The 27,375-nt window shown below is 39.6% G+C and overlaps 1 protein-coding gene across 1 annotated transcript in view; it reads right to left on the bottom strand.

Moving 5' to 3' along the window:
• Positions 1-1,229: 1,229 nt before the first annotated feature.
• VSNL1 (visinin like 1) overlaps positions 1,230-27,375 on the bottom strand; it is a 103,012-nt gene continuing 76,866 nt past the window's right edge. Inside the window, exons 3-4 of the mRNA XM_042446986.1 lie at positions 3,329-3,544; positions 1,230-2,301 (exon numbers count right to left, since the gene is read on the bottom strand). Coding sequence (XP_042302920.1) covers positions 2,104-2,301; positions 3,329-3,544 — 414 coding nt within the window. The 3' untranslated portion in view covers positions 1,230-2,103. The remainder of the gene's footprint in view (positions 2,302-3,328; positions 3,545-27,375) is intronic.

The raw sequence follows: 27,375 nt of genomic DNA, 5'->3' as shown, positions 1-27,375 counted from the left end.
TGAGATGGAATCAGAGTGGAGGCAACTTAATCTGTATCAACTTCCAGAGGCCCCATAATATTACAACTATATACTACACATATGTGTATACAGTAGAGTTTTGTTTGGCCCTTAGAGACCCTATGTAATCTGAAACTCAAAGTTATCATCTCCTTAGCCAATGCTTCCATCTGGCACTATATGCAATTTTATAAATAGATCTGGGTATCTTTAACAACTGTAAAATTAATCTGTAGCAGCTGTCATGATGAGTGTAACACTAAATAACAGATTATTAATGAGAGTGGCTTTGCATTCTTCATCAATATTTTTGTCTCCCCCCCCCCCCGCCCCCGATCTTGCAGATGCATATGGAAAGACTAAATGAATAGCTTAAAACATAATCTGGTGTATTGGCCCTCTATATTAATGGATTCTTTATCCACAGATTCAATCATCTACGGCTTGAAAATATTTCATATATATATTATATATATATACACACACACAGAGAGAGAGAGAGAGAGAGCTAACCTTGATTTTGGCAATTTGTATTTCCCCATTATATATAATGCGACTTGAGCATCCATGGATTTTGGTTTCCATAGGGCAGTGATGGTGAACCTTTACAGACTGAGTGCCCAAACTGCAACCCAGACCCCACTTATTTATTGCAAAGTGCCACGTCCTTCTGGCTTTCTAGTAAGAAACTCTGGCAAACTCTGTGATAGGGCTACAGCATGCATGCCCACAGTGCCACCTCTGGCATGCGTGCCATAGGTTCACCATCACTGCCATAGGAAGTCCTGGAACCAATCCTCAGCAGATACCAAGGGCCCACTGTATATAGTGCACTCTTTGGAGGGAAATAGCTTTTGAATAAAATCCACTGTTAGAATATTAACAATCCAGTTACACTGATGTACTTACGTTTAGATTTGATTGCTTTTATTGCCGCATGAGCAGTTAAATTTCAACCATAGTCCTCTTTCCTTTTGGTTGTTGTTGTTTGCCTCCACGTTGTTTCCAACGTATGGTGACCCTAAGCGACGCTAGAACTTCTGTGAGATAGGAAATATTGCTGTGGGAAGGGGTAGGGTCTCAAAATGAGGGATATGAGTGTAAAAGTTCTCAGCAAATAAATTGAAGTTCCCTTCACAGCTCTTTGGTACATCATAGTTTCAGACATCTTCTCTTTTATTCCCAAGACTCCCAAGATCCTCATGTGAAATAATATAACAAATGAGAAGTCAAATGTTATAAATTTATTTTGGGACATTGATCTCAACCTCTTTGGAAGCTTATGAAAATTTCAAGCAGAAAGTAATACACTCCCAACAAAACATTTTAAACTTCCAGTAAAACAGTATTTTAAATGTGTTTTGTATATATTTATATTATATATATTTATATGTTGGCTTTCACTGAGGGAACACTTTAACAGGATTGGCTTTTCTCCCAAGTTTTGTCTTATACTTCATTCCTCTGACATAGCTCTTCTTCTTCTTCTGTTTTCCCGATAGAAAGGATGCAAATGAGGTAAGAATTAAGGCAAACCTAAAAGTCATGCAAATGAAGTACATTTATATTCACCGACAATACAAGCACATGTCTGGATCAGACACTTAATGAACTGAAGCGCTTCCCTTGGTCTGTCCACTACTACTATACAGCAGAATGGTGACAGATTTGCTAATGAACGGTTTTACACTATCATGGGGTTTCAGTGTCACTAACATTACCCAGTTTAAGAGACATATAGCTAGCATCAGTAAAACATGAACAATAAATAGTATAATTCACTGCAGCATGGCAATGCTGCACAGGCATCAGAGGAATAGGACTTATGAAATGACGTTGCACACATCACATCGTGGCATAATTATTATTATTATTTTTATAATATATACTTTTAAAATTCTTTAGCAATTGACATTCTCATGCACACAAGTGTTTCAAACACAAGAAGCAAGTCCATTGATAGGTAGTCCAAGCAATTTTTGTTTGTTTGTTTTGTGTTTGTGTGTGTGTATGTATGTGTGTGTGTGTGTGTGGAAATAGCTGCAAACCGAATGGAACATTGAAACTTCTGTGCAGTCCATGAAAGCATTTTACATGAGCTCCTCATTTCTGAATGTCACACTGCAGGAGTAATACGATGGAAGGGTCGCTCTTTGCAGCTTCTTTGAATTCATCCAGTGTGATCTGGTCATCTTTGTTCTTATCCATTTTGCTGAAAATCTTGTCTACTCGTTGCTCCGGTGTGAGGCCATCTTCGTTCATTTTCATCATGATCACTGTGCCCACCATTTTATAAATGGCCTTGAAAGAGAAAAGGAAGATTTGTGTGAGGTCCACCAGAATTAGTCTTAGACTTTGAGAAACGTAACATGCAGACTATACGTATTGGTTCATAAGTAAGCTGTATTGTTAGCTGAGCCAGTCTTATCCCCAGGTAAATGGGGTCAGGATAGCGTATTTAACCTTACCGCACAATCCAGGCAAGGTTAAGTATTTCTAAGTTCAATGCATTTCAATTGGGAAATGAAGTATATTCCCTTAGTGAATATGAAACACATTCTGAATGAGTGAACAGCTATATCCAGGCATAATTCCAAACTGATTACATTTTGCTATACAGCTTCCATAAGCTTTTGACCATTTTATATGAGCATTTCCTCCTGTTCTCCAATGTAGCTTGGGCATTTCACAGAAGGCAATGCATTTGAGCAACTGGAGGTATTTGTAAAGACTGTAAATAGTGTGTGATGACTATGGGTTACCGCACTGATGAAGGCCAAGTCACATAGTGTTATGTTCACAGGGCAGATTTTGCTGTTGTTGCAATAGTATCCAAAGTTTTCTGGAGACCACTATTTCCAGGTGGAGTGTGGACACCAGTAGAGTGGATTTTAGGCCTTGGACAACATTCACAGGTAGGGATGCCAGCATTATCCCAGAGATAGACCTAGAAATGATTCTAGGTTATGCATTCATTCATAACCACCCAACAGGATTTCAGCCATAATAAATAAATTAAGATAATAATATTAGTAACACAGAGTCCCCTGCCAAACATGCAACAATGTGCAACATCCAAATAAACAACCTTTTCCTTTCTTGTTTTTATTTCAATTAAAGTGCTATGATTCCACTTTACCTTCCATGACTACCTGCTGTGCAATACTGGGATTTGCAGTTTAGGGAGGCATATTTGAAGTTCCAAGCCAGAGGCAAACCCTAAGATGTTGCAGGGGGAAGCCATGGAAATTAAAGTGGTTTCAAGTTTTGCTAACTGCACAATATGGAAGAGTTACATAAGCATGTGAAAGAACACTTTTAATCTCACCTCTATAATTTCCAGCATCTCTACCCTTGTGATTTTTCCATCTCCGTCTAAGTCATACATATTGAAGGCCCAGTTTAGTTTCTGTTCAAAACTGCCTCTGGAAGTGATGGAGAGTGCGCAAATGAACTCTCTGAAGTCGATGGTTCCGTCGCCATTCTTATCAAAGGTTCTGAACGCATGCTGGGCAAACTTCGAAGCATCTCCATATGGGAAAAACTGAAAAATTGAAGACAAATACAAATATAAGTCAATACAATTCTACCACAAGACCATTTTCTATCTATATCCTAACCCTGAAGCACCCAGCCTTTATTACGTGACTCTCTCCCTTTTTTTAGTAGTTTAGTTCACTGTCCATTTGACACTTTTGTAACTGAAGTGTCTTCCATGAAACAATTTCTAAGTCTAAAGTCTCTAGCCTTGGATCTCTTTGAAGATGACATCTTGGCTCTAATTCTATGAAGTGTCTGCAGAATTTATAATATTATAAATCAGACTGACTTAGCTATTTCCAGCAGCTGTCAGCCCATGCCAGGAAGCATGAGACATATTGGCCTTCATTTATTTTTTTGTTCCTTGCCTTAGCTATGAATTCTAATAACTGTGAAATTGTCCATTTGTGAGATGAAGACTACTGTGTGTCTGTTTGACCTTCTGTAGCATTGAATTTCACGGTTGCCTAAATATCTGCTAACCAAGGGGTATAAATTTATATTTATTCTTCTTTGCAATTTATCCTTGTCTAGTCTCATTCTGAGTGCAAGGTGTAGTGGTTTAAACACTGGACTATGACTCTGGAGACCAGGGTTCGATTCCCCTCTCAGCCAAAGAAGGTCACAGGACGACCTTTGGCAAGTCACACTCTTAGCCCCAGAAAACCCTGTGATAGCTTTGCCTTAAGATCACCATAAGTCGCAAACGACTTGAAGGCACATAACAACAACAACAGCATTCTGTTCATGCTCTTGTCTTTTTACTATTTAATATGGATCTAACTGCCCAACATTTAAATGATTTTTTGTGTGAAGGCATGATTATAATAACAACATAGAGCAGAAACTGTTCATTTTAACATGCTAAAAGCCTAATTGGAGAGGTGGGTAATGAAACCCAAATATATGTCACAAAAATTATTTGAGTGGAAGGAAAGATGTTTCCCCTATGAAAATGTGAAAGATATTCCAGGATGAAGATGCTCTCAAGTAATAGTTAAGCAGAGGGAATATCCCAGACTAAAGGCACAGCTTAGTATGTGATTGATCTACAGTATGTGTATATTTTGATATATGATTGTACTGAAAGAGTCATGAAAGAAAATGATCTTGGCTAGGGATGAAACAATATGGGATATCATGTGGACATATTTGGAATTAGCATAATAGCAGCTATTAAGCTTTATCTTGTAACAGTGGACTCTAACCCACATGAAATGTTTGTGATTTGGTGTGTAGTTGCTTGACAAGTGTGGTTACTTAATATGTCAGATTCCATCTAATTATGTGTCCTTTAATTGGCTTCAGTTTTTAAAACAATACGTTTCACAATATTTGTCATTTTATGTAAAACAGGAAGTTGAATCCAAAAATGTTGTTCAATATTTTTTAAAAGGAAGTTAGCAATAATGTTTTCTTTTAAAACTCATGAAAGTCAAGCTGTGTACCTTGTTTTATTTGTGTGTGTGCGTATAATTTTTATTGAATTTCACAAAAACATATACTAAAACAACACAAACCAACAAAACACAATATACCTTTTGGGTCTGTATTATGTGTGCCTTATTTTAGAGGAGAACATCACAAAGGTTTCCAAGAGCAGCACTCCCCTTCTACCCTTTTTGGAACATTTTTTCATCATGAAGAGAGGGTTCAAAGGCTGCTAATCTAATATATATGGGCCACATCCCACAAGCTGTCCACGCTTAATTTTAAAATAAGTACAATACTGGCCTAGATATCCTAAATGCACAAGATCCTATCTGATCTTGGGAGCTAACCAGGGCCAGCCCTGGTTAGTAGTTGGATGGGAGACCACCAATGAATACCAGGTGCTGTAAACTAATATTTCACAGGAATGGATTGGCAAAATCACCTCTGCGTATTCCTTCCCTAAGAAACTCCTATGAAATTGATGGGGTTGCTGTAAGTCAACAAGTGACCTGAAGGCACTTACACACACACACACACACACACACACACACACATGCCATTTGAAGTAAGCATTATTACTATTAGAGTGGATAAATATTGCTAAGACATGAAAGAACAATCTTCAAATTCAGATAACTGCAGAAAAAATAGTCTTTTCAATATAATCCCTCACTTATTTCTATCCCTTTTCCTTTCAAAAATTCCTAACCTCCCTTTTTGAAACAGGTGCTATATATACTGCACACAACAATGCTTGCTCAGATTAAGCCTGCCTGAAATATATTCCTTTGTTCAGTGAATAACCTGAGGCCGGGACAATTTTAGTACTGGAAGTTGTCCCTGTTCTTCCCAGAGAACAGGCTGCTGTCTGTCTGACAGAGCTGGTCCGGTTGCTGCTCCAGTTACTATAATGATTTCCAAATTTCTATTGCATTGGTAAAATGTTAAAAACTTTGGCCTGGTTAGCAGAATGTCTTTGGTGGCTTCCTGGAAGGGCTGAGAGCAAAATTTCCCCCCAAAGATGGGATGTTATTAATGGATAAATAAAAGGCGTTATTGGTTTGAGTGTTGGACTATGACTCTGGAGACCAGGGTTCAAGTCCCAGCTTGGCCATAAAACCCACTGGGTGACCCTGGACAAGTCACACTCTCTCTGCCTCGGAAAGGCAATGGTGAACCTCCTCTGAACAAATATTGCCAAGAAATCCCCATGATAGGTTCACTTTATGATTGCCGTAAGTCAGAAATGACTCAAAGGCACACAACAACAACAATAACAACAACAACAACAACGCATCTTATTGAAGGCTATCCCAGATGCAAAGGTGGGGTGGGCAAGGTTGTGGAGCAGCACTGAGCCAAGATCAGTAAGCCATGGCTGCATCCAAACAGAGGAGAGGGTGAGAACACAAGACTATGGGGCAGGGAAGACAGAGGGAGCTGAAAGACTGGGTGGCGTTTAAAAAAGCAAGTCTGAAACCTGTTTATATCTGCTAAGAGAATGAAAGCAGGGGGAACAAGATCCATAGCAGCAGTATAAATCTGAAAGGGCAAGAAAGACAGGTTAACCACCCAAAGAAGAGTGCATAAGGCAGAAGTCCCAATAATAAGACATGGGGTTTGCCACAAAGGTTGGAAGAGCACACATTGGTTAGTTAATATGTAGACATATAGGAAACTAGAAAATTCAGCTTGACATCGTGAATGCATTGTCAGGAGGATGCAAGTATACCGTTTTCCTCTGGGTGGGGTGGGAATAAGACTGCTGCTCAATATACAGTATAAACTGTTGGCCATGCAAACCTGGACCAGTGAGGTGTAGTGGTTACTGTTTGAACTAGGAGTGTGGGTGCTTTTGTTCAAATTCCCATTCACCTATGCAGCACCCACTGTATGACCTTTCAGCCCAATCTACGTCATGGAGAGACTGTGCAGATTAATGACATGTTTATTGAACTGGGCTGTTGCTAATGGGGGCTCTTGGAGGTCCCTCTTTTATAGGATCTCCATAGGTCAAAGCTGATCAGAAGGTAGGCAAAAACAAGAAGTATGTCTATCCAGAGGAAAACTATGTAAAGGAAAAGTAGGGTGTACATGCTTTTAAAAAAAGTTTTAAGTTGCTCCCTCCTGTGTCTCTGCATGATCCATGACTCTGATCTTACAACTTTCAAGTGAGTTGAAAGGCGACCAAAATGGTGAAGGATCTGGAAAATAAGCCCTATGAGAAGTGCCTTAGGGAGTTGGGTGTGTTACTCCTGGAAGAGAGACGGTTAAGAGGTGATATGATAGCCCTGTTTAAATATTTGAGGGGATGCCATACTGAAGATGGAACAAGCTTGTTTTCTGCTGTTCCAGAGAATAGGACATGGAGCAATAGATTCAAGGTACAGGAAAAAGAGAATTCCACCTCAACATTAGGAAAAATTCCCTGACAGTAAGAGCTGTTTGACAGTGAAACACACTCTCTCCTACTCTGGAGGTTTTCAAACAGAGGCTGGACAGCCATGTGTTGGGAGTGCTTTGATTGTGTATTCCTGCATGGCAAGGGCTTGGAATGGATGGTCCTTAATGTCTCTTCCAATTCTATGATTCTATGACTGTGGAGGAGAAATATTCATATCGTGGAGGTGTATCAGGTATGCCTGAAAGGTTCAATTGCTTCACAGAGACAAAGAAAGTCAGGTGAATCATGTGTTCATAGAGGATGCTGCCTGGCGCCAGTTCTGAGTTACAGAGGCAGAATTGGGGTTTTTTTTTAAAAAGAAAGATTATGCTCTGAGCAGTGTGTATGTGCCTTCAAGTAATGTGTCAATGTATAGTGATCCCATGAATGTCTCAGGTTTTCTTATGCAAGGAATACTCAGAAATTGTTTTGTCAGCATCTTCCTCTTAAATACAGCCTGAAGCACCTGGTATTCCTTGGCCGTCTCCCACCCAACTACTAACCATACTTAGTTTCCAAGATCAGATGGCAGCTGGTGCTTTTAGGGCCTTACATATCAGATAAACATAGGGTAGAGTTTATTTGGGGCTCAGCTATTCTTGCTCCATGTGCAATGCACTGAAGGGGCAAATGCTTTTACACTTCTCAGTACTTTCATAATACTGTAGAATCCAACACAAGGCAGCTTCATTCAGGTGGCTGATGAAAAGCTGAAAGAGTTTTTGCTCTTGACAAGTGTCATAATCACACCAAAATGAGATTATCAGTTCGGAGACTAGTTCAGTTTATTTTTATTACTGTCATAGACCTGCACAAGACCTCTGAGTCCATTCCTGGCTGTATGAACAGGGTCAAATCGATGCAAGATATTTCCAGTTACAGTTATTTCGTACATGAAGGTTTCCCTCACAAGTTTTAACAGAAAGGGGAAAAGAAAGTCTTTGAATCCCAGGAAGCACTGCAGAAAGCTGATACACAGAGGCATCACTCTTTCCATAAACAAGTACTATATGGCAGGCAGGAACTTAAATATGTACAGCATTTTTGGCTACAGCCTCTCCATGGATTTAGGTCTTTAAGTATGTAAAGTGGCTGTCCCCCTTGGCATCCTAGAGGTCAATATTTTCCAATTGCTCTTTTCAGGAGCTGCCTTTCCCCAGATCCACTTCAGAAAATGTAGCAGAACACAGGGAAGTTGTCAAACCACACTGTAACTATGGCAAAGGTAGGCCAAAACAGCATTCCCTAACTCTGGGCCCTCCAGACAAGATGGACTACAACACCCACCAATTCCCAATTAGGGATGGTAGGCTTTCCTGTCCCAACTCATCGGGATCAGTTTGGGAAAGGATGGTATATAGGTAATACTGTGGGTCAGCTGAAAATTTTATTTGTTTTATCAGCATCAGTGTTTTTTTTTTTAAAAAAAATAATATTAAATTTCATTTTGTGAAAACTGAGATTGTTCCAGGGAGCAGTCTCAAACCATAATCTCCCTCAAAATGCTCCGTACCAGCAATCTGCACCTATGGAAGATTACCCAAACACTTTGCTGTGCTTAACATTATTACTGTTATGGCTGTCAAGGGAAGAACGAATTTTCCTTTTAGCATGCACTTCAGTCCATTGAAACTCCCCCATTACATTAAAAAAAAATACCAAAGCCGTCGCTGATTCCACAATTAAAACAAAAGTACGTCTGGTCCTCAATAGCATGTGACAATATGCTGCTGCCTCTCAGAGGATGCTTGCCATGTTTCTGCAAATGTTTGGGTATGGATTTTAGGGTTGTTGTTTTTAATGACTTCTCATCTGTCATCTAAGCTTGTTAATTAGTGACCATGGCTCTTGTGGAATAACATTAAGGTGGATGATCAGCTGGCACAGAGGACAGGGAAATATCTATCCTTGTTCGTACTGATGCACTTGTAATGTATAATGCCCTCTTTGAGTTTCAGGGATAATCAAAATTTCCAAGGCTGGTTTGTTTTTTATTATCTCACAGCTGATTCATAAACCTAGAGCAAAAATCAAACAATAGCAAACAAAAAGGTATACAGAATAGGCTGTGTGTGTGTGTGTGTGTGTGTGTGTAGAGTCTGTCGTTTTGTAAAATTTTATGTATGAAGGAAATTTTTAATGTATTGTGAGACAGTAATAATTAGTTAATGAGCTGGTGGGAAGGGATAGAATCATAGAATTGTAGAAGCTGTAAGACACAGGCCTGCATTTTCTGTTTCTGGTCTTAGTTCAGATGGTAAGGAGGGCTATCTGCAGGCTGGCACCTCCGCCTTTGGCCATGTGGTCACTGGTAGATTTACAAAGTCAAGGAAATTTAATGTCCATTTGCATTTCTTTCTCCTGTTTGCCTGATGAAGAAGCCAGTGTGACTTCAAAAGCTTGCAACATGTAATTGTGTGTTTTGGTTGGTCCAATAAAGGTGTAATTGTTTAGATATTATTGGACATTATGATGTGGTTTGACTACGTGTCTCAGTTTTCATCCATGAAATGCTGGAGGGTATTCAGTGGGTTTGCTTAATGCTAAAACTATTAAATGTCTATCCGTGTAGGAATACAAAGATGGTTCACCATCATTGATTGTTTTTTTACTGGAGGAAAACTGTCAAAATGTTAAGGCTCACATTCTGTAAATTTAAACTACATGCTGTAGGCAGATGATACCTGACTCTTCTAAAACTGTTGACCTGTGCCTGTGATATCTGAGACAAGCTTCATCAGCATGGGCTCTCCTTGCGAGGAAATCTATACTTCTGTCTTGATGGCTGTTGTGATATGCACATGGATCTTGCTATCAATAAATGTCATGACAGCCAATATGGTGTAGTGGTTTGGCTTAAACTGGAAGGAAGACCAGGGTTCAAATCTGTGCTCACACATGGAAAACAACATGGTGACCTTGGGCAAGTGATGTTTTCTCAGTCTCAGAAGAAAGCAACACATCTCCCCCCACCACAACACATCTTGGCTAGAAAACCCATGATAGGTTTATCTTTGGGTTGCCATGAAGTTGGAAATTATGTGAGGGCACACAGCCCGGTGTGGTAGCTGTCACCCTCAAGGTCCCATCAGATCTACGTGTAACCAATGATTGGGGATTATGGGAGTTGTGTTCCAACAACGTCCAAAGGACTACATGTTCCTTAGCTCTAACCTAAATTAATTTGGATCCTCACCTGTTCTATCAAGCAAGTCCTTTGTCTGTAATTGTATTTAACAAATACAAGAAAAGCAGACACACTGATCCTACTGCATCACTTCCATGCTGGGAAAACAGTACCTTTTCCACCCTGCTTCCTATGTCAACAATAAATAAATACATGTACCACTCTTATTTGTTAGGGCCAAAGACAAAATGTAACAGTCTATACTGTTGTAGGCAAGTCTGGCAGGTCTGGGGGCCGGCTTTCTGTATCTAGAACCTTCTGGGGTCTGCACAGACTGCCTTAAAATGAAAACAAACCAACCAACCTGGGGAATGACCATAAGTCCACTCCTGGATTTGAAAAGAGGGTTCCTCCCATCTTAAACGCTTCAAGAACTGCCTCTCCTGGAGGCTTTTGCCCAAACAAAGCAAAATTATTGGGAAGTTTTAGTATTTATTGCTATAGTTTTCAGGATGTTATTTGTTGTTGTTGCTTTTAAAGAAAAATAAAATAAAATACCCAAACCATCTTTCTGTCCTCTCAGACTATGTTTGTGGTACTTTCGTTTTCAAATTCTGAGACATATGCAGAAGAAAATCTTCCCTTTTAAAAAGTTTTTTGTTATTATTATACTGCTGTGGTGAATCGGTGAAACTTTCCTTTTAAACCATAGTCCACTTCAGCAAGCAATGCCCTAGGCCTAGTTAAATAAAAGCAAAAGATTTGGAAGAATCATACTGTAGATCCATTGAATTGCTACAGAAAGTCCTCTCCCTTGCAAAGAATGGAACAAGGGGACACAAAAGCAACAAGAACCAGCAAAATCCAGGAAAACCTCAAGGAACTACAATCGTGCAAACTTCTGCTTCTTTAGGCCAATCTGAAAAAGCTACAGGGGAGGGAATTCAATCCCTTTTTGAGGGTCTGAAAAGGGGAAACATATTGGGTCACAGGCGCCGAAAAGAACCATGTTGTTGTTGAGAGCCTTCAAGTTGTTTCTTATGGTGAACCTATCATAGGGTTTTCAAAGGGGGGTTGCCTTTGCCTTCCTTGGAAGCTAAGGGCCATATCACACTACGCTGTTATACAGTGCTATTATTCCACTTTAACCACCATGGCAACTTCCTGTGGAATCCTGGGGTTTGTGGTTTGGTCAGAGGCACAAGATGAGTTCTCAGGCTGAGAATTTGAAACGTGTCTCCCTAAACTTCAGATCCCAGGAATGTATATGATGTTGCCATGACAGTTAAAGTGGAATAACAGCACTATAACATGGTAGTGTGATAGGGCTTTCAGGGAGTTGGACTCACTCAAGTTTGCATGGCATGTTGCCATGTCAAAGCAGGGATTGGACCCCTGGCCCTAGTCCAATCATAATACTACATACTGGCCCCATACAGATGGGCCAAAATAAAGCTGATTCGGGTCACTTTGGACTAGAGGTATGCGTTTAAATGATGCATGCATCCTAAGAGTCCGGAGGTCGCGCCAAAGCCACACTCCTTTCCTAAACACTGGAGTGCAGCTTTGGTGCAGCTTCCGGATTCTTAGGACCCATGCATCATTTAAATAACATACCTCCAAAGAGACCTGAAGCAGCTTTATTTTGGCAGTCTGTATGGGGCCACACTCTGCAAAAAGAGCCTAAGGGGTCCACATGCAGCTCCAGCCTCGTGCTTTGCCAATCTCTGTCTAACTAATGAGAAATCCTGAACCCTCTATTTAGGTAAATAGGTCTCTTCTAGAATACTAATGATCAACAAAACACAAGCCTCAGAAGTAGGTTACTTTAAAGAAAATGGCAAATGCAGGAATCAACATTGAGATTAAAAACTGGTTGGGCTAATTAATAAAAAACCTCTTTGATTTATACATGTGCCTCTTCAAAGAACTGAGGAGTAAATGTACTAAAATTAAGTTGTTTTTAAACCAAGAGTTTTAAGAAGGACCTATGGCACCAACCTGACTGAAAGCCTTCACGACACAGCTCTTAGGGCTGGCCAATTTGTGGGATCTTCATGTTGCGGCATTCCAACTCCTATCATCCTCGGTCAGCTTGACCAGTGGACAGGGATCATGGGGGCTGTAATTCAACCACATCAGAGCTCTCACAGGCTCCTTAGCTGTACTGGGATTAACAGTACTGGAGTATGACTGGTGGGGCTGCCTAGTGTCAATGATGAAGCTCACTAGATGAATGTAATGCCACACATTCTCAGGCTTACCTGCTTCAGAGAGCTGTTATGATGATAAAACTAGGTGAGTAAATAGCCATGGAGAAGAGCCTTCAGCTCCTTAGAGAAAGTATTTTTAATACACACACACACACACACACACACACACACACACACACACACACACATATATATATATAGATCGGGGTGGTGGTGGTAATTACATCTGTGAAGAATCATCTCTCTTCTTCCCGTTATCTCACACACAGGAGGCAGTGACTCCATCTCTGCCTCCTGCAACACATCAATGTACCATCTAAAAAGAAAGGAATGTCTTTAAGAACAGTAAAACTAGTTTTGGGGCAATGGGACAGGATTTAGAATTGTGGTGGGGTTTGCCTGTATTGGAACAGGAGGGTTTTTTTGGTCTTTCCTTGAACAGCAATCTCCTGCTCTCAACTCCAGGTCCCAGCAAATGGCTTTGGGAGTCAAGGTAAAAATAACAAAAGCAATTTATAATACAGAGAGTCTCTTATTCTGAGTAGAATAAGATACTCTCTGTATTATAAATTGCTTTTGTTATTTTTACCTTGACTCCCAAAGTCTTATTCTGAGTAGAATAAGATTGCTTAATCCTAGGTTTGCATAAATACATATGCAAATACATGCAGGTATATATGCATTATTTAAAATGGAGGAAGTACGCCTTAAATGTTACAGCAGCACTTTGTAGTTGCACTTTGCTGGAGGTTTATCCTACTATGGTAGGTAGTATTGCCTTCCCTCGAGGCTGAGAGCATGTGACTTGCCCAAAGTCACCCAGTGGATTTTATGGTTGAGCTGGGAATTAAATCATGGACTCTAGAATCACAGTCCAACACGCAAACCACTATGCCATACTATCTTTTATCCCACTATGATAGGTAGCATTTAAAGGCCTGCAACTGTGTAGGCAGAGTTAATCATATAGCAGGAGCCCTTAGTTTAAACACAGAGATCTGCCATAGGATGAATCCACGGAAGTTTTTTGTGGGTTTTTCAGGCTATGTGGCCATGTTCTAAAAGAGTTTATTCCTGATGTTTCGCCAGCATCTGTGGCTTCAGAGAAGATGCCAGCCACAGATGCCGGTGAAACATCAGGAATAAACTCTTGTAGAACATGGCCACATAGACTGAAAAACCCACAAAAAACTATGGAAGCTAGCCGTGAAAGCCTTCGACTTCACAGTCCACAGAAAAGTAAATCCTTCCTAGAGCAAACCTCTAAACGTAAAGGGTACCCAGGGTTTCCTTAATTGGAAGAAAAGGACTTTCCTCTTACAAAGCCTGGAACAATCTTTGTCTTGCAACAGCTGCTGAATATTTTGCATTTGCAGGATGGGAAGGTATAGGTATTCAGGTCATCAGCCATGCACAATTGAAATCTGACCCTACATAGCTGCTTTTTTAAGGTGGGGGGAGGCTTTAAACTAAGAAAAAGGGTTGAAGTAGCTGAGATAGTGTGCTTGCTTATTGTTTGTGACCATAACTGGGTCTCAGGTGTAACAGCAGCTTTAAATAATGTTCTAATTTACAGGAATAATCTCTTCCCTCACCCTAATAGAGAATTAGTTACTATCCAGCAGGAAATGAATTGATTTTGAATGGCAGGGTTCTCTAATTAGATGTGAACAATGAGAGGCTGAAGGCAGTCGCAGCAGTCCCACAGGCAAGTGCATTGGGAACCTTCTCACCCGTGGCCTCACTGGGTATTATCACTGAAACAATTACTCTGATATGACGTCAATGGGGGGGGCAGCGAAGGGGATTATGGACAATTTCACCTTTGATTTTCCTCCAGCCCAGTGACTGTATGGAATAGCTCTGTTTAAAACTCTGCTGATGGCTATGTAGTATCCAAGGAGCAGAGAAACTGCTGAGAGGTAAGAGCAACTTAGGGTCCTAAACTAGAATTTAAAAAAAAAAACAGGGGTGAAAAAAGCATCTGTAAGGATCCAGGAGTAGTTCACTTTTAAGTAGTTCTAAGGGAAAGGCTATGTAACTTGAAAGTAAGATCTATGCGTGGAAGTGTCCCGAAATGTTCTCCACAAAATGGATATTGCTGAACCGAGTTATTTGCTACTGGATTATTGTGGATTACTGGTTTTGTTGTGGTGGTGGGTTCACTGTGGTAAGCATGACCTCCATCAAACTTAATATGGACAGAGAGAGTGTTATAAAAACATATAAGTGGAAGTTTAGTAAGACACAAATAGAATGACATTAAACCCCAATCTGCTTAATCATTTATGGCTCCCCAACATCCTAGCCAGCACTATCTTCTAGCTGTCTGTCCTGTCTCTATACCAGGGGTAGGCAACCTTTTTGAGCCGGGGGCCGGGTTGCTGTCCCTCAGACAACTGGGGGGCCAAACTCAAAATGGTGCCCGGAGCGGCGCGGAAGGCAATCGGCGGCAGGACCGGGCTGGGGCCGGTCTGAAGGACTCGCCGGGCTGGATCCAGCCCGCGGGCCATAGGTTGCCGACCCCTCCTCTATACCATCTGTTCCCATATCTTTGCAATATTTACCCTATCTCTAGGACCCTGTTTGCATGGGCTAAATAAAATAGCCAACCCTGTCCTCTTCGTTGGGAGACCAGACTATACATGGGCCAATTGTCGGTTCTGGTGCAAACAGACTGAATAATGGCTGGCCCATTCAGCACTGGAACTAGAGTATGTTCTCCTTAAAATGAATAAAAATACTTCACCAGATTTTCCTGGAAGAGCCCTCCATTACGACACTGGGTAGCTGTTTGAAATGTGTCCTACATTGCTACCTGGTGCATCCACCATTGCTGCCAGTTGCTTGTTCTGAGGTCAGAATGAGGCACTCAGCCATGTGGTCATGTCTGGGTGCCTCGCTCTGACCTCAGAGCAAAGCGACCTGTGGCAGCAGCATCTGCACCAAGTGGCCCAACCAGGGGTAATTCTCTACCAACCTTACATAAAGCATGTGAACAGCCACCCAGCATTGGAACAGAGAGCAAGGTAATGGGAGGAGGTCAGAGCACCTAACTCATCTTCTCCCTATTTGTCTTCTGACAGAGACATGCTCAGTTTTGTTACAGTTCTTAGATGCAGGCCCCCTTCGCAGCAAAGCTGTGATTGTCGGGCATCATCCAGGCTTGCCCAGCTTCTTCTTCACATGTACAAATGCACTCCTCTGCCAGCTCACAATCTACCATCCAGTAAATGGTTGCATTAGAGTTATAGGAGGCAAAAGATGGGTTTGATGGAGATAGTTTTGTCATTTTGTAAGGTTGGTAGAGAATTCCAGCTTCCACAATGATCTGAAAGAAATGACTTATGGAAGCATATAGTTGAACTGCAGGTACATAAGTTACTATCACGATGCTGGTCTGAAACAAATACTGATACTGAAAACTAAGTTTACGATCCAAGAAAACAAAGGTATGCTGAGAAAACTGTAGTCTTTTCTTCACGTAACATATGGGGAGACTTTTTATCTTACCGGTAGTTCCTTAGACATAATAATTTGAATTCTAATGTTTCATGCTGCTTTTATCATTTTGCTAGAGTAAAGCATAAAATAGTATAAGGTTTGTTTGTTTTGGAGGGAGGATACTGGTTAGAAAATTATTCTCAAGCAAATGCAGTGAAGAAACAGCACATCAAGGTAGTTGACTTAGAAAAAAAGAAAGTTCACTTAAAAAAGAAGAAGCTGCAATCTGTCAAAAGCAAAAGTGCCTTTTTATTGCCCAAGTATGTAATAGTTTCACGACCAGCTTCTGAAATACAATAAAGCTTTTCTGAGTAGCTACCCAAGAGACCAAGGAGAATACACTCCCCAACACAGTTATTTCTCCCCGAGGAAATAATCTGATGTAGGTTTAACAGAACAGCACCAAACACATAGGCCTATTTTCAACTAGATTCTCTAGAGAAGAGTTTCTTCCACCTCTCTCCTGCCAATCCACTATTACGTGTGTGTGTATGTGTGGAACCACACTGTGCTATCATACAGTTAAAGGGCCAGAGGAGTATTGGAAACTATTGTGGACTTGCAATACAGCTAGACTGCATGAAGGCAACACCCAAATGTATGATGTATTACCTCCACATAGAGATTACATCTGTAGCTGCTGAAATGTGCATAACTCAAATGACCTGCAGAAACAGTACAGTCTGGAAATCAAACTCATACAGAGGAGTATCAGTTCATAAAGTCAGGGGCTGACATGCTGGAGTTTGGTTGTAGGAACCTCTATGAATACCAAAATCTGTGGATGCTGAGGTCCTATTAAAACGATAGCGTAGTAAAATGGTCTCCCTTACTTACATAAAATGGCAAAATCAAGGTTTGCTTCTGGGGATTTATGTAGTTTTTGAATATTTTCAAGATGCAGAGGGCTGATTCCATGGATAAGGAATCCATAAATATAGAGGGACAAATGTATCTGTCCGTCTGTCCATTAGTCCATCCATCTGTACATCCATCTCTCTGTCCATCTTGTTTTAATATTTTAATTCTATTTCCATTTTTAACTTGTTTTGCATTTCAGTTTTACTTTTTATTCAATATTACTTTAACCTGCCTTGAGCCCCATTTTTGGGGATAAAAGTAATATGTAAATCCAGTAAAAATATAAATGTGTTGGCATGAAAAGCACAGGAACACCATCAAAAACCCCTGTTACCCTTAGTCCCCTCCCAATTTGTCAGTTAAAAAATCCTCCTGGCTTTGTCTGCTGCTGTTATGTGCCTTCAAGTTGTTTCTGACTTACGGTGACCATAAGGCTATCACCTTTGCCTAAACGTGGTGTTAGATTGCAACCCGATACCCACTTATAAGGAAACAAGCTCACTGAACTCAATGCTGCTCACTTATCTCATGTATAATTGTTCACGAAATCTATTAGTTAATTCAACTGAACTCAATGAAATTTAGGCTGCATTCGTGCTAGAGAAATAACCCAGTTTGACACAATTTTAACCTACCATGGTTCCATAGCAAGTACCAACAGCAAGCACATTTCTGTACCACTTATCAGTAAACTAGCACTCCCTAAGCGATTTGCAATGTGTAAGCTACTTTTCCCCCCAGTGCTATGAAATCTTGGGAGTTGTAGTTTATTGTGATGCTAGAGCTCCTTGACAGAGAAGGCTAAATATCTCACAAAATTACAAACCTTAGAATTCCTCAGGACTGAGCCATGGAAGTTAAAATAGTGTCAAACTGGACTATTTCTGCAGTGCAGATGAGCCTTAAATATCTCTGGTATCACAACAGGAGCTATAGGCAGCATCAATTATTTCCAGTTTTCATTAATACAGTGGTATCTCCTCCACCCAGCACTATTTTTTTAAATATATATATATATTTCTAATTATTGCATTGAATATTTAAAGTCTATTTATCAAGCACAATCTGAACAGGCCTATTTATAGATATCCCAATACACAGATGATTCAAACTGGTTTTCTCTTCATAAACAGTACCTCAGAAAGGCACTGGAAAATTCACCCTGACGCAATGAAAGCTACCATCTAATCAATATACTTGTGCTAGGGACATGACCGATGCTTTCCCATAATGAATATTGGTTTAACATAGTTTCCCCCAGTAGGTTTACAACAATTGTCTCAACTTATTTTTAGAAGGGAAAGGGCATCAGCTATCTCAATAACACTTCAGTATTCACATGATGCAAGACGATCAATGTTTGTGGAATAAAAAAAGGATGAAGTCAAATTCCCAAGTGCTGAATAAATTGTTGTGACCATGCTGGGGGAAGTATTCTATATGACAAGATAGAAAAGAATCTGAAATAGAAAGCTGATTTAAAAGAACTATTACCCATACAAGAATTTGGACTATTTATAATTCTTTCCATTCTCTGTCTTTCCAAACATTGGACTAACATTGGCTTGTGTAATAAAATACAAGAAGACAGCAGTGTAGGGTAGATTAGTAATTTCTTCAGCCCTTTCGAACAGTCAATAACTCTTAGAGAAAAACAAGCCCATAAAAAGTTGCATTCCAATGTCAAGGGAAGAGAGGGAGAAAATTATAAATGTGTGCCGCTGAATGACGAAACACATAAATCAACTTTTCGAATTTAGCTACAAAGAATGTTTGCTATGCTGGAAAGCTGTAAACAGTGTACAGTATTGGTATTATGGCTGTAAACTGATTAAAAATACTGGCCAGAATCCTGCTGGGGGGCTTATGTCTTTGTAAGAGGATTTATGTAAGTGAGAATTAGAATTCCAGAGCCAGCAAAGTGCACTGATGCCCTGATGCACAGCGGGACTGATGCACAATGAGACCAATGTGCATAGCATCAGTTCTGGTGCGCCTTGGGCACCAATGCACATTGGGCACTCTTTCTGGTGTCCTATTATGCATTTTCACAATTCAGTGAAGGGTTTTCTTAGTGCTGCTGCTATGTAGCTACATGGTATATGTAAAATTATGTAACGTAACAGGTCATATAGGATTCTGGCAACTGACCTTTTAGGTTACTCAGGTAATGAGAATTTTAAATCTGCACACTTGGGAATGTGCCCTTTAAAAAAACACCAAAAAACCAAGGATGGAAAAATAAGATGAGTTAATCGGCCGTCATTCATATTTTCTTCTTTTTGTTGTTCTTCTGTATCACCTAAGAAACAAATAAATTTTCCCAAATTCCGACTCTTGGAATGTAGCTATCGCAAAGACATGCTTATTTTAAACACATCTAACTAGGGGAACATCATTCTTGTAAAGCCATGTGCAACCTCCTTGCAGGTGAGCTAGTAAAGAGTGACATCAGAAGAATCAAGATAGCAGATACAGCAAGAATAATCTATTATTGTTCTTGTCAAAGACTCCCAGACAGCAATTCAGCTAGGGATGTTTCTTCTTTTTCTCCAAGCAGCTGTACCCTGAGATACAGTGTTTACTTCTGTGCATTGGCATACTTTAAAGAGAAGAAATATATTTCTCCAATAAGAGAAGCATGTCCCTTAACACTGTAGTTGATATTATTTCCTTGCCTGGTAGATAATCCCTGATACAGAAACAGTTATCTTTTAGATTGGTAACAGAGGGATTTTTTCTTTACTTCTGGCTCCTCTTTCAAATAGAGTTTGTAACGTTCACGTAAGCCAACTTGCTTTTTTCAAGTTGACAAAAAGCTCTGCAAATGCCATGAGACTGGACACTTTCACCTCTGAAAGCTAGTCAAATACAGGCTGTTGACTTGGTGACTTTCCCATTTCATCCAACAGAATGGAATTAACTTGAAAGACCAAAGTCAGCAACAACTTTAGAAAAAGTCTGCTCAGAGCTAGGGATGGAAAAGAACTGCGTTGGTTGGAGCTGTTCATATCCATTTGGGCCTTCCCAGGACTCAATGGAAGGCAATGCTCACCTTGGCTTGGACATCTGCATATTTGTAAGGCTTGTGATACAGTATTTAGAAATACAAAATGCCTACCATGGAACTGTGCATAATTTAAAAAATATGAATGGTAGAAAGAAAGAAAGAAAGAAAGAAAGAAAGAAAGAAATCGGGATAGCCCCATTTCTCTATCATTTGAGGACATTTGTCAGGTGGCTACCTGGTTGCAGCCAATGACTTTTATCTCTCACTACCGAGTGGACTTGGGTCTCAAGTTGACACTGTATTTGAGGTATCTGTACTATTTTCTTCCATTACTAGACTGTATTATTGCTTTCTACACTTTGATTTTGTATTGTGTATGGATGTTTCTGATTCCTTCTTTTCTGAAACCTAATATACTGATATTAGCTTGCATTGATAGGGGAATTTTATGCTCATGTTTGGTGTGTTTCATTGGTTTTGTATTCAGTAAAACTCTGAGTTGTTTGCAATGACACTCCTGCCTCCTTCTTGTGTAGCTTGCTAGTCTCCCATCTGTGTGAATCACGGAGGCCACTATAGTCCTCTGAATGGTCATTTGTGAACTCATAGAACAGTATGCAACTAGTCTTTCTCCTATGTATGCTTGTGTGTGTATGATCTTATGAGATACAAGAGATGCAGTTTAAAAGGATAACAATAAATGGTAACAGGTCTAGAAGAGATGGACAACAATGAGGAGGGAACTCAGGGCATGGAGATGAGATAATTAATGAAGAGATACAACAGGCTGTCACACAGATGGTGGAGCAAATTTGTTTTCTGTTGCTCCAGAGGATAGGATCCAAATCAATGGATTTAGAAAAAAGGATTTAGACAGTTCAGCACTGAAACCAGACTGCCTTGGAAGGTGACATATGTTGAAGGACTTAAAGCAGAAACTGGACAGCTGCCTGTCAGGCATAGTACAGTAGTATAATTCTTGTATGCTGGGATGTGTGTATGTGTGTTGGACTGCATGGCCACCATAAGCCCCTTCCAAATCTGAATCTATGAGGAATTTCTCTTTATGACTTAATTGATTTTATCCTGTTGTTTTTAAGTTTTATTTGTGCTCTTTTAGCGTGCTTGCCTTTAAGTTCTCATGATAGCATTTTTATAATTTCTGTATATTCTGTAGTGGTCACAGTGCCAGATTATGACTGGGGGAGGGGATACAGGTTCAACTCCCCACTCAGCTGTTCAGGTCCTTGGATGACTTGGGGGAGCCACTGTTTCTCAGACTAATCTGCCTTTAGGACAGTAGTTTTATCTTTCTAAGGAGAAGGCTGTCAGGAAGAAAGTAGATGTATGTTTGCCTTGCACTCCCTGGAGGAAAGGTGGAATTCATAAGGGAATGGCTCAGATTGTACACTGGGACTGAATAATGTAAATCTCTCGTGCAAAGTTACATATTCATTATGTTACGCATAGCCCTTGTGTTGAAGGACAATACTGTGCAACTGAACCAAGACACCAAATGTGCAACCATATGCATAACCAAATGCTCCTGTACATTCATGCACACATACACATGGATGTGTAATGCATATTCATGTACTGCATATGGTGCACATCTGCATGTGCTATGGCACTGTGTGCACAACCTCCTGCTCTGCATTATACAAAAACATCCAAGTGCTTCCATGGGAGAACTTATGCATGAGTAAAATACCAACAGGATTCTGGCCAGCATATAAGTCACCTTGACCAATCTTTAATTGAACTATAGGCTTTATAGATATATAACAAATCTGTCATTAAGCCATTAAATTATTAGCATCACTGGGTTCAAGAGGCTTTGCCAGAGAAAAAGTGGATATGGGATTGCAGCATGAATGATTTAATGAATTATTTCCTGATGGCCCTAGCATGATTAATGAAACTCATTGTACATTTTCCCCCCCAGACAATGTCATGATTGATCACCTAGGCTTTAAATCTGCAGTCCTGTGCAGTTGAGCTGCTTAATGTGCCAAACATAATGGCAATTCATGCTTTATTCCTAACTGGTCTGCATTAAAACTAATGATGTAGATGTAAAAGGCTTTGCATTGTATTAATCTAAGGCTAACCATTCCCCAAATGCTGAAGGTCAACAGGACAGCAACGAGATGATTCTCCTAGAATCTCCATAAATAAAGCCTTTTAAGGTTCCAGCTGCTAGTGATTTCTGCAGGAATGCAATGGCAAGCATCAATTTAGGGAGGATAAAGCTAGAATACCCTAATTTTTAAAAAAATAAGATATAGCAATTATATTAAGTTTCCCCCTCAAAGTCGCAATTATGTACTTTTTAAAAAGACCTTGCTGTTAAAACTGCTTGAGGTTATATATTAAACATAAGACAATAATTAAAAATACAAACCACAATAAAATAAACATAGAACAGACTACTCATTATCATTGAAGGCCCTAAAACCTTGATAAAACGTGCATTTTCCAAAATTAGAGATGCTATTGCTACAATCAAAATTCCCTCTCCAAATAACAACAGTTCTCCAGGAGAACTCCTCTCTTGTAAGGGCTTCTATAACACATGGACTCAAATTCTGAAGGAATTTTAGGAGAAACACTAGTCATCTATGCATAAGTAAAAAACAGAAATTAGATCAATGCTAATCAACATGGAAAGCAAGTGTGCACAAGTGTAGGTTGGGCCTTGAGGAAATATTACATATGCTTTCCATGATATCCCATTATATTTTACTCTGCTCTCTGACCTGCAGTCATGCAGCCAAAACATCCAGGCATTCCAGAAGCACACAAAGCTTTATGAAAATGTACCAGTCCAAGTTTCTGAACACCAGCCAGAATTGCTTGGCAAAAAACGAGGGATCTAGGTGTAAGAGTTCAAACTATATGCAGAAGGCTTCAACAATTCACCTAAGGCAATTAATCAATTGGAGAACTTGCAATCAATCAGACATTGATTTTAGCTGATCAACTGATTGAAATTTGCAGAAATTTGCATATGAGTAAAGCAAGGACCAAAAAAAAACCCCCATGTGCTTGATCTGATTTTGTGCAAAGACTTCCATCAGCTAGTGTAGTAGATACTGGTATCAGAATAGACTCCTCCTCTGACTCAGATCCCCAAGGAACTCTCTGGATCAAGTAAGGGACACAGCATGCAGAGGAGATGGAGAAGAAAAGGAAGCACTGTTGAGAAAGCAGACTTATTTATTTTTATTATTATATTATTTATTTATATGCTGCTTTTCTCCTGATATAGGGACTCAAAGTGGCCAACAATGAATTTTAAACAAAACAAGTTAAAACAACATAAGAGCATTAAAAATGAGGATGTAAAGTTTTAAAAAGTTGCAATTTAACTATTTTAAATGCTAAAATATTACACACTAAAATATTAAATTATAATAAAAACTACGTATATACAAACGTTAACATCTGAATTGCACAGTATTTAAAAGCCCAATCCTTGTCAGTTGGAAAAAGCCTGGTGACACAAAAATGTTTTTATCTGCTGCCAAAAGGGCAATAGGGATGGAGCCATCCTGGTTTCTTTGGGGAGGGTGTTCAATAGCCTGAGAGCAGCCACTGAGAAGGCCCTCTCCCCTTTTCCCACCAAATGAGCCTTAAAGGGTGGTGGGACCGAGAGGATGGCTTCTCCAAACAATCTTAGCACTGTAATGGGCTCATAAAGGGAAATCAAGTCCTTCAAAAAACTTGGATCCATGCTGTATAGCTTCTATGGTTGGATATAGACTATGAGTATAGTCCCTTGTTTTCATAGATGGCTCAATCACCTGCCAATAAAGAGACGTCATCCCTTCCTATCTCTAGGAGAACGACTTCTTCTGAGATGGCAGTTTTTATAAACAACTTGTACAGTGGGCCCTTGGTATCCACTGGGGTTTGGTTCCAGGATCACTGAGGATACCAAAACCCATGGATGTTCAAGTCCCATTACATGCAGTGGCATAGCAGAGATGCTGCCCTTTATATAAAATGGCAAAATCACGATTTGCTTTCTGGAATTTATATTTTTAAAAATATTTTCAAGCCATGGATGGTTGAATCTGTGGATAAAGAATCCATGGCTATGGAGGGCCAACTCTATCAAATGTTTTTCTACCACAATACACTCACATTGCTGCTTGCTTAAATCGGTTTACTGTTTGATCAAAGTAGCTTTATAAATTGATCAGCTGACTGACCAACTGCAGAAGCTTTGGCTCCCAACTTGTGGGAACTTGTTGGATTCTGACCTCCAGAATCAAAGTGAAACTAGGAAAATTGCCAATCTGACTCTCTGTATTAATTACGTAGCTATCTGCCAAATTGATTAATGAGGTTCTCCTGTGATACTTTCTGTAATAATACAAAACAAGCTACTACTCTGTTTTCAAAGGTTCATGAAAGATATAGTTCCATTTTAAACTGATCTGTTTAAAAAATGAACATAAAAGTAAATTCTGAATGAATTTATGAAAATTAGTAACAACAACTGAGGATCCTAATGACAGATTTTGTTCAGCATTCTGTCTGGCTGGGCTGCTTTTCTGATAGTGCAAGTTGGTTCACCCTTCCACCTTTCTCAGTCTTCCAGATTGATTTCATGGCATTCGCTCATGAACTTTGGACACGGGTAAATTTCTACCACCAGGTGGTGGTATTGTTAATTTCATCTGGATAACAGACCCATGCCTGCTTTTGCAGGAGTCATGTTCAGAAATCGAAGAGAAAGAAAATTGAATAAAACCTACAAAAATAGTTTTGATTCACCCTGATGCAATCTCCTCCAAAAAGTCAAAAGCTCTATTGTGAGCACTGCCAGCAGGAGCAGTTTTACCAATCTATAACAATCCACAGGCAGTCCGAAACTGTGTGTTTGAAAGAAAGAATGTGTATTATATTCCACTGAGCTATGAAATTCTGGAAGAGCCACTATTTAAGATAAACAGTAGCAAACATCTTGCAATACAGCAATGTATACTGGTTACTAATTCACAAAAGGTCCTTATGTTCAGCGATGAATGCCTTCATGCAAAGGGTTGGTATGTTTAGTCGTCAATATTGGCAAAATGGTTTGCTGGAACGCTCTCCCCCATCTTCCCAACCTAACATAGGAGAAAAGACAGCGTTCCTATATTTTTTTTAAAAAAATCAGCATTGTTCTTTTAGATGTGTACATGTTCCCCTATGACTGTGGTTGGACATTTTTTGTCCAATCCTGAAGAAGTCATGCAATTTGATTCTGTTTAACTGCCATGACTGCACCCTATGTGACACCAGAGCTCTCTGATAGAGAAGGCTAAATATCTCACAAAACTATAATTTCCAGAATTCCATAGTATTGAGCCATGGCAGTTAAAGCCATGCCAGACTGCATTAATTCTGTAGTACAGATGCCGCCTGAGTCATTGTAGTTACTGTACATCTCCTGATGCAGGATCTTGACTTTTGTGTAACTTCACATGCCAACATTTATGACACGAATCCACACTGTATGAACCTGGCTACTGTCTATATGAACAAAAAGCATTCTGCTGGGTTTGCCTATCTCTTCAACTGCTTGCAAAACCTATTTTGTTACGGAAGTTTCTTCTTCTGCTGCTGTTCCAAGATTGTATGATACAATCTTTTATGATACAGTTTTATGGCACAGTGACCTCATCCTAAACTTTTTACTTAAAAGTCCATTTCATTATTTCATCAAAGTTATTTCCACTTCACTATAGAACCAGCATAATGGTTGGAATACACAACTGGGACTCTGGGAGACCAAAGGTCAGATCTCCACTCTCATAGATACCCTCTCAAGTGACTTTGGGCAAGTCACACTCTCTCAGCCTCAGAGGAAGGTCATGGCCAATGCCTTCTGAACAAATCTTGCTAAGAAAAGTCATACATATGTTAGCCTTGGGGTTGCCACAAGCTGGAAATGAGCTGAAGGTACACAACAACAACCTGTTTACTGTTTCTAAAATGATGGCTTCAAGCAGCTTGAAAAAGCATCTTGTTGCACTGTTGAAACTAACTGCAGTGTCAGCTTGAAGCTGTGTTGCCTTTCAGTGGTAATTATTCCCAAGTAAACATGTTTAGCTTTAGACTGTAAAATATACATTTCAATAGATATACAATTATCATATTTATTGTGATGTAAGTTTGTAGCAGGACAACTGACTTCATTAGACAAAAAGAAAATAGCATGTCTAAGGAATAAAGGACATTCCATAGATGTACCAAAGAACAGTGTCTTGATTTTCCACTTCTGTGGACTAACAAAATAGAGATATTGTTGGGGTTAAACTGATGATAAGCTATGAGGCTGCCAAGTTTTGACTAACAAGGGCCCAGCTATTTCATAGCCAGGTGCACATTACCCATAGCCATTATTTTAACAGCATTCATTTTACAATGTCATGCACATAATGACTGTAATACAGTGCCAAGCTTCGTAGCAATTATAGTCGGCTACCATCTATAATGTTTGCCAGGTATTGACTTTGAGATTGCTGCCAATGGGCAAGAGAGGGGGAGAGGAATCTGTTATACTGAAACTTTGCTGAACATCATTTGTTGGTTCAGGATAGAATGGTGTAAGAGCCTTAACCCTGACAAAAGGAAGAAGACAAACATATTTCATATGCTTAATTTGTTTGTACAGTGCCAATAGACATACGCATGCATAGGGTTATCTTACAGCTGTATATGCCTGTTATGGAATGCCAGCCAGTTTACAGAAAGGGTCTAATTTGCAGAAATAGCCAAATCTGTATGTTCTGCAGTACATAACATGTTCCTGTTTAGATTTGGCCCTTAAACAAATGCATAAACATATAACATTTTAATACTATCAAGACACTATGCACTGTCCAGGATCTTGCTCTCTTTCTGCCAGCAAGTGAAGATATTTCTATTTAGACAGACATTTGAATTGTGAATTTTATGGAACTGTAGTGTGTGTGTAAATGGTGTAATGTTTTCTAATCTTTTTATTTTATTTTTATTGAATCCACGTTTTAAACACATTTAAGTGTTTTAACTGTTTTCTAGCGTGTTTTTAGTAACAGTAATATGTAATTCTTTTAACTTTTGTACATTAGTGTTTTACCCATATCTTTTTAAATGATTGTAAATTCCATTCCAGGAGAAAGGTGGCATATAAAATCAATCAATAAATTAAATTATAAACTCAGATTCAAATACAGTAAAACAGTTCTGTCTGAGTAATCATCTG

This window comes from Sceloporus undulatus, chromosome 1, assembly GCF_019175285.1.
Source record: "Sceloporus undulatus isolate JIND9_A2432 ecotype Alabama chromosome 1, SceUnd_v1.1, whole genome shotgun sequence".
Classification (NCBI taxonomy): domain Eukaryota; kingdom Metazoa; phylum Chordata; class Lepidosauria; order Squamata; family Phrynosomatidae; genus Sceloporus; species Sceloporus undulatus.
The sequence above is the reverse complement of the archived record's forward strand: the minus strand, read 5'-3'. Positions and strand labels throughout refer to the sequence as shown.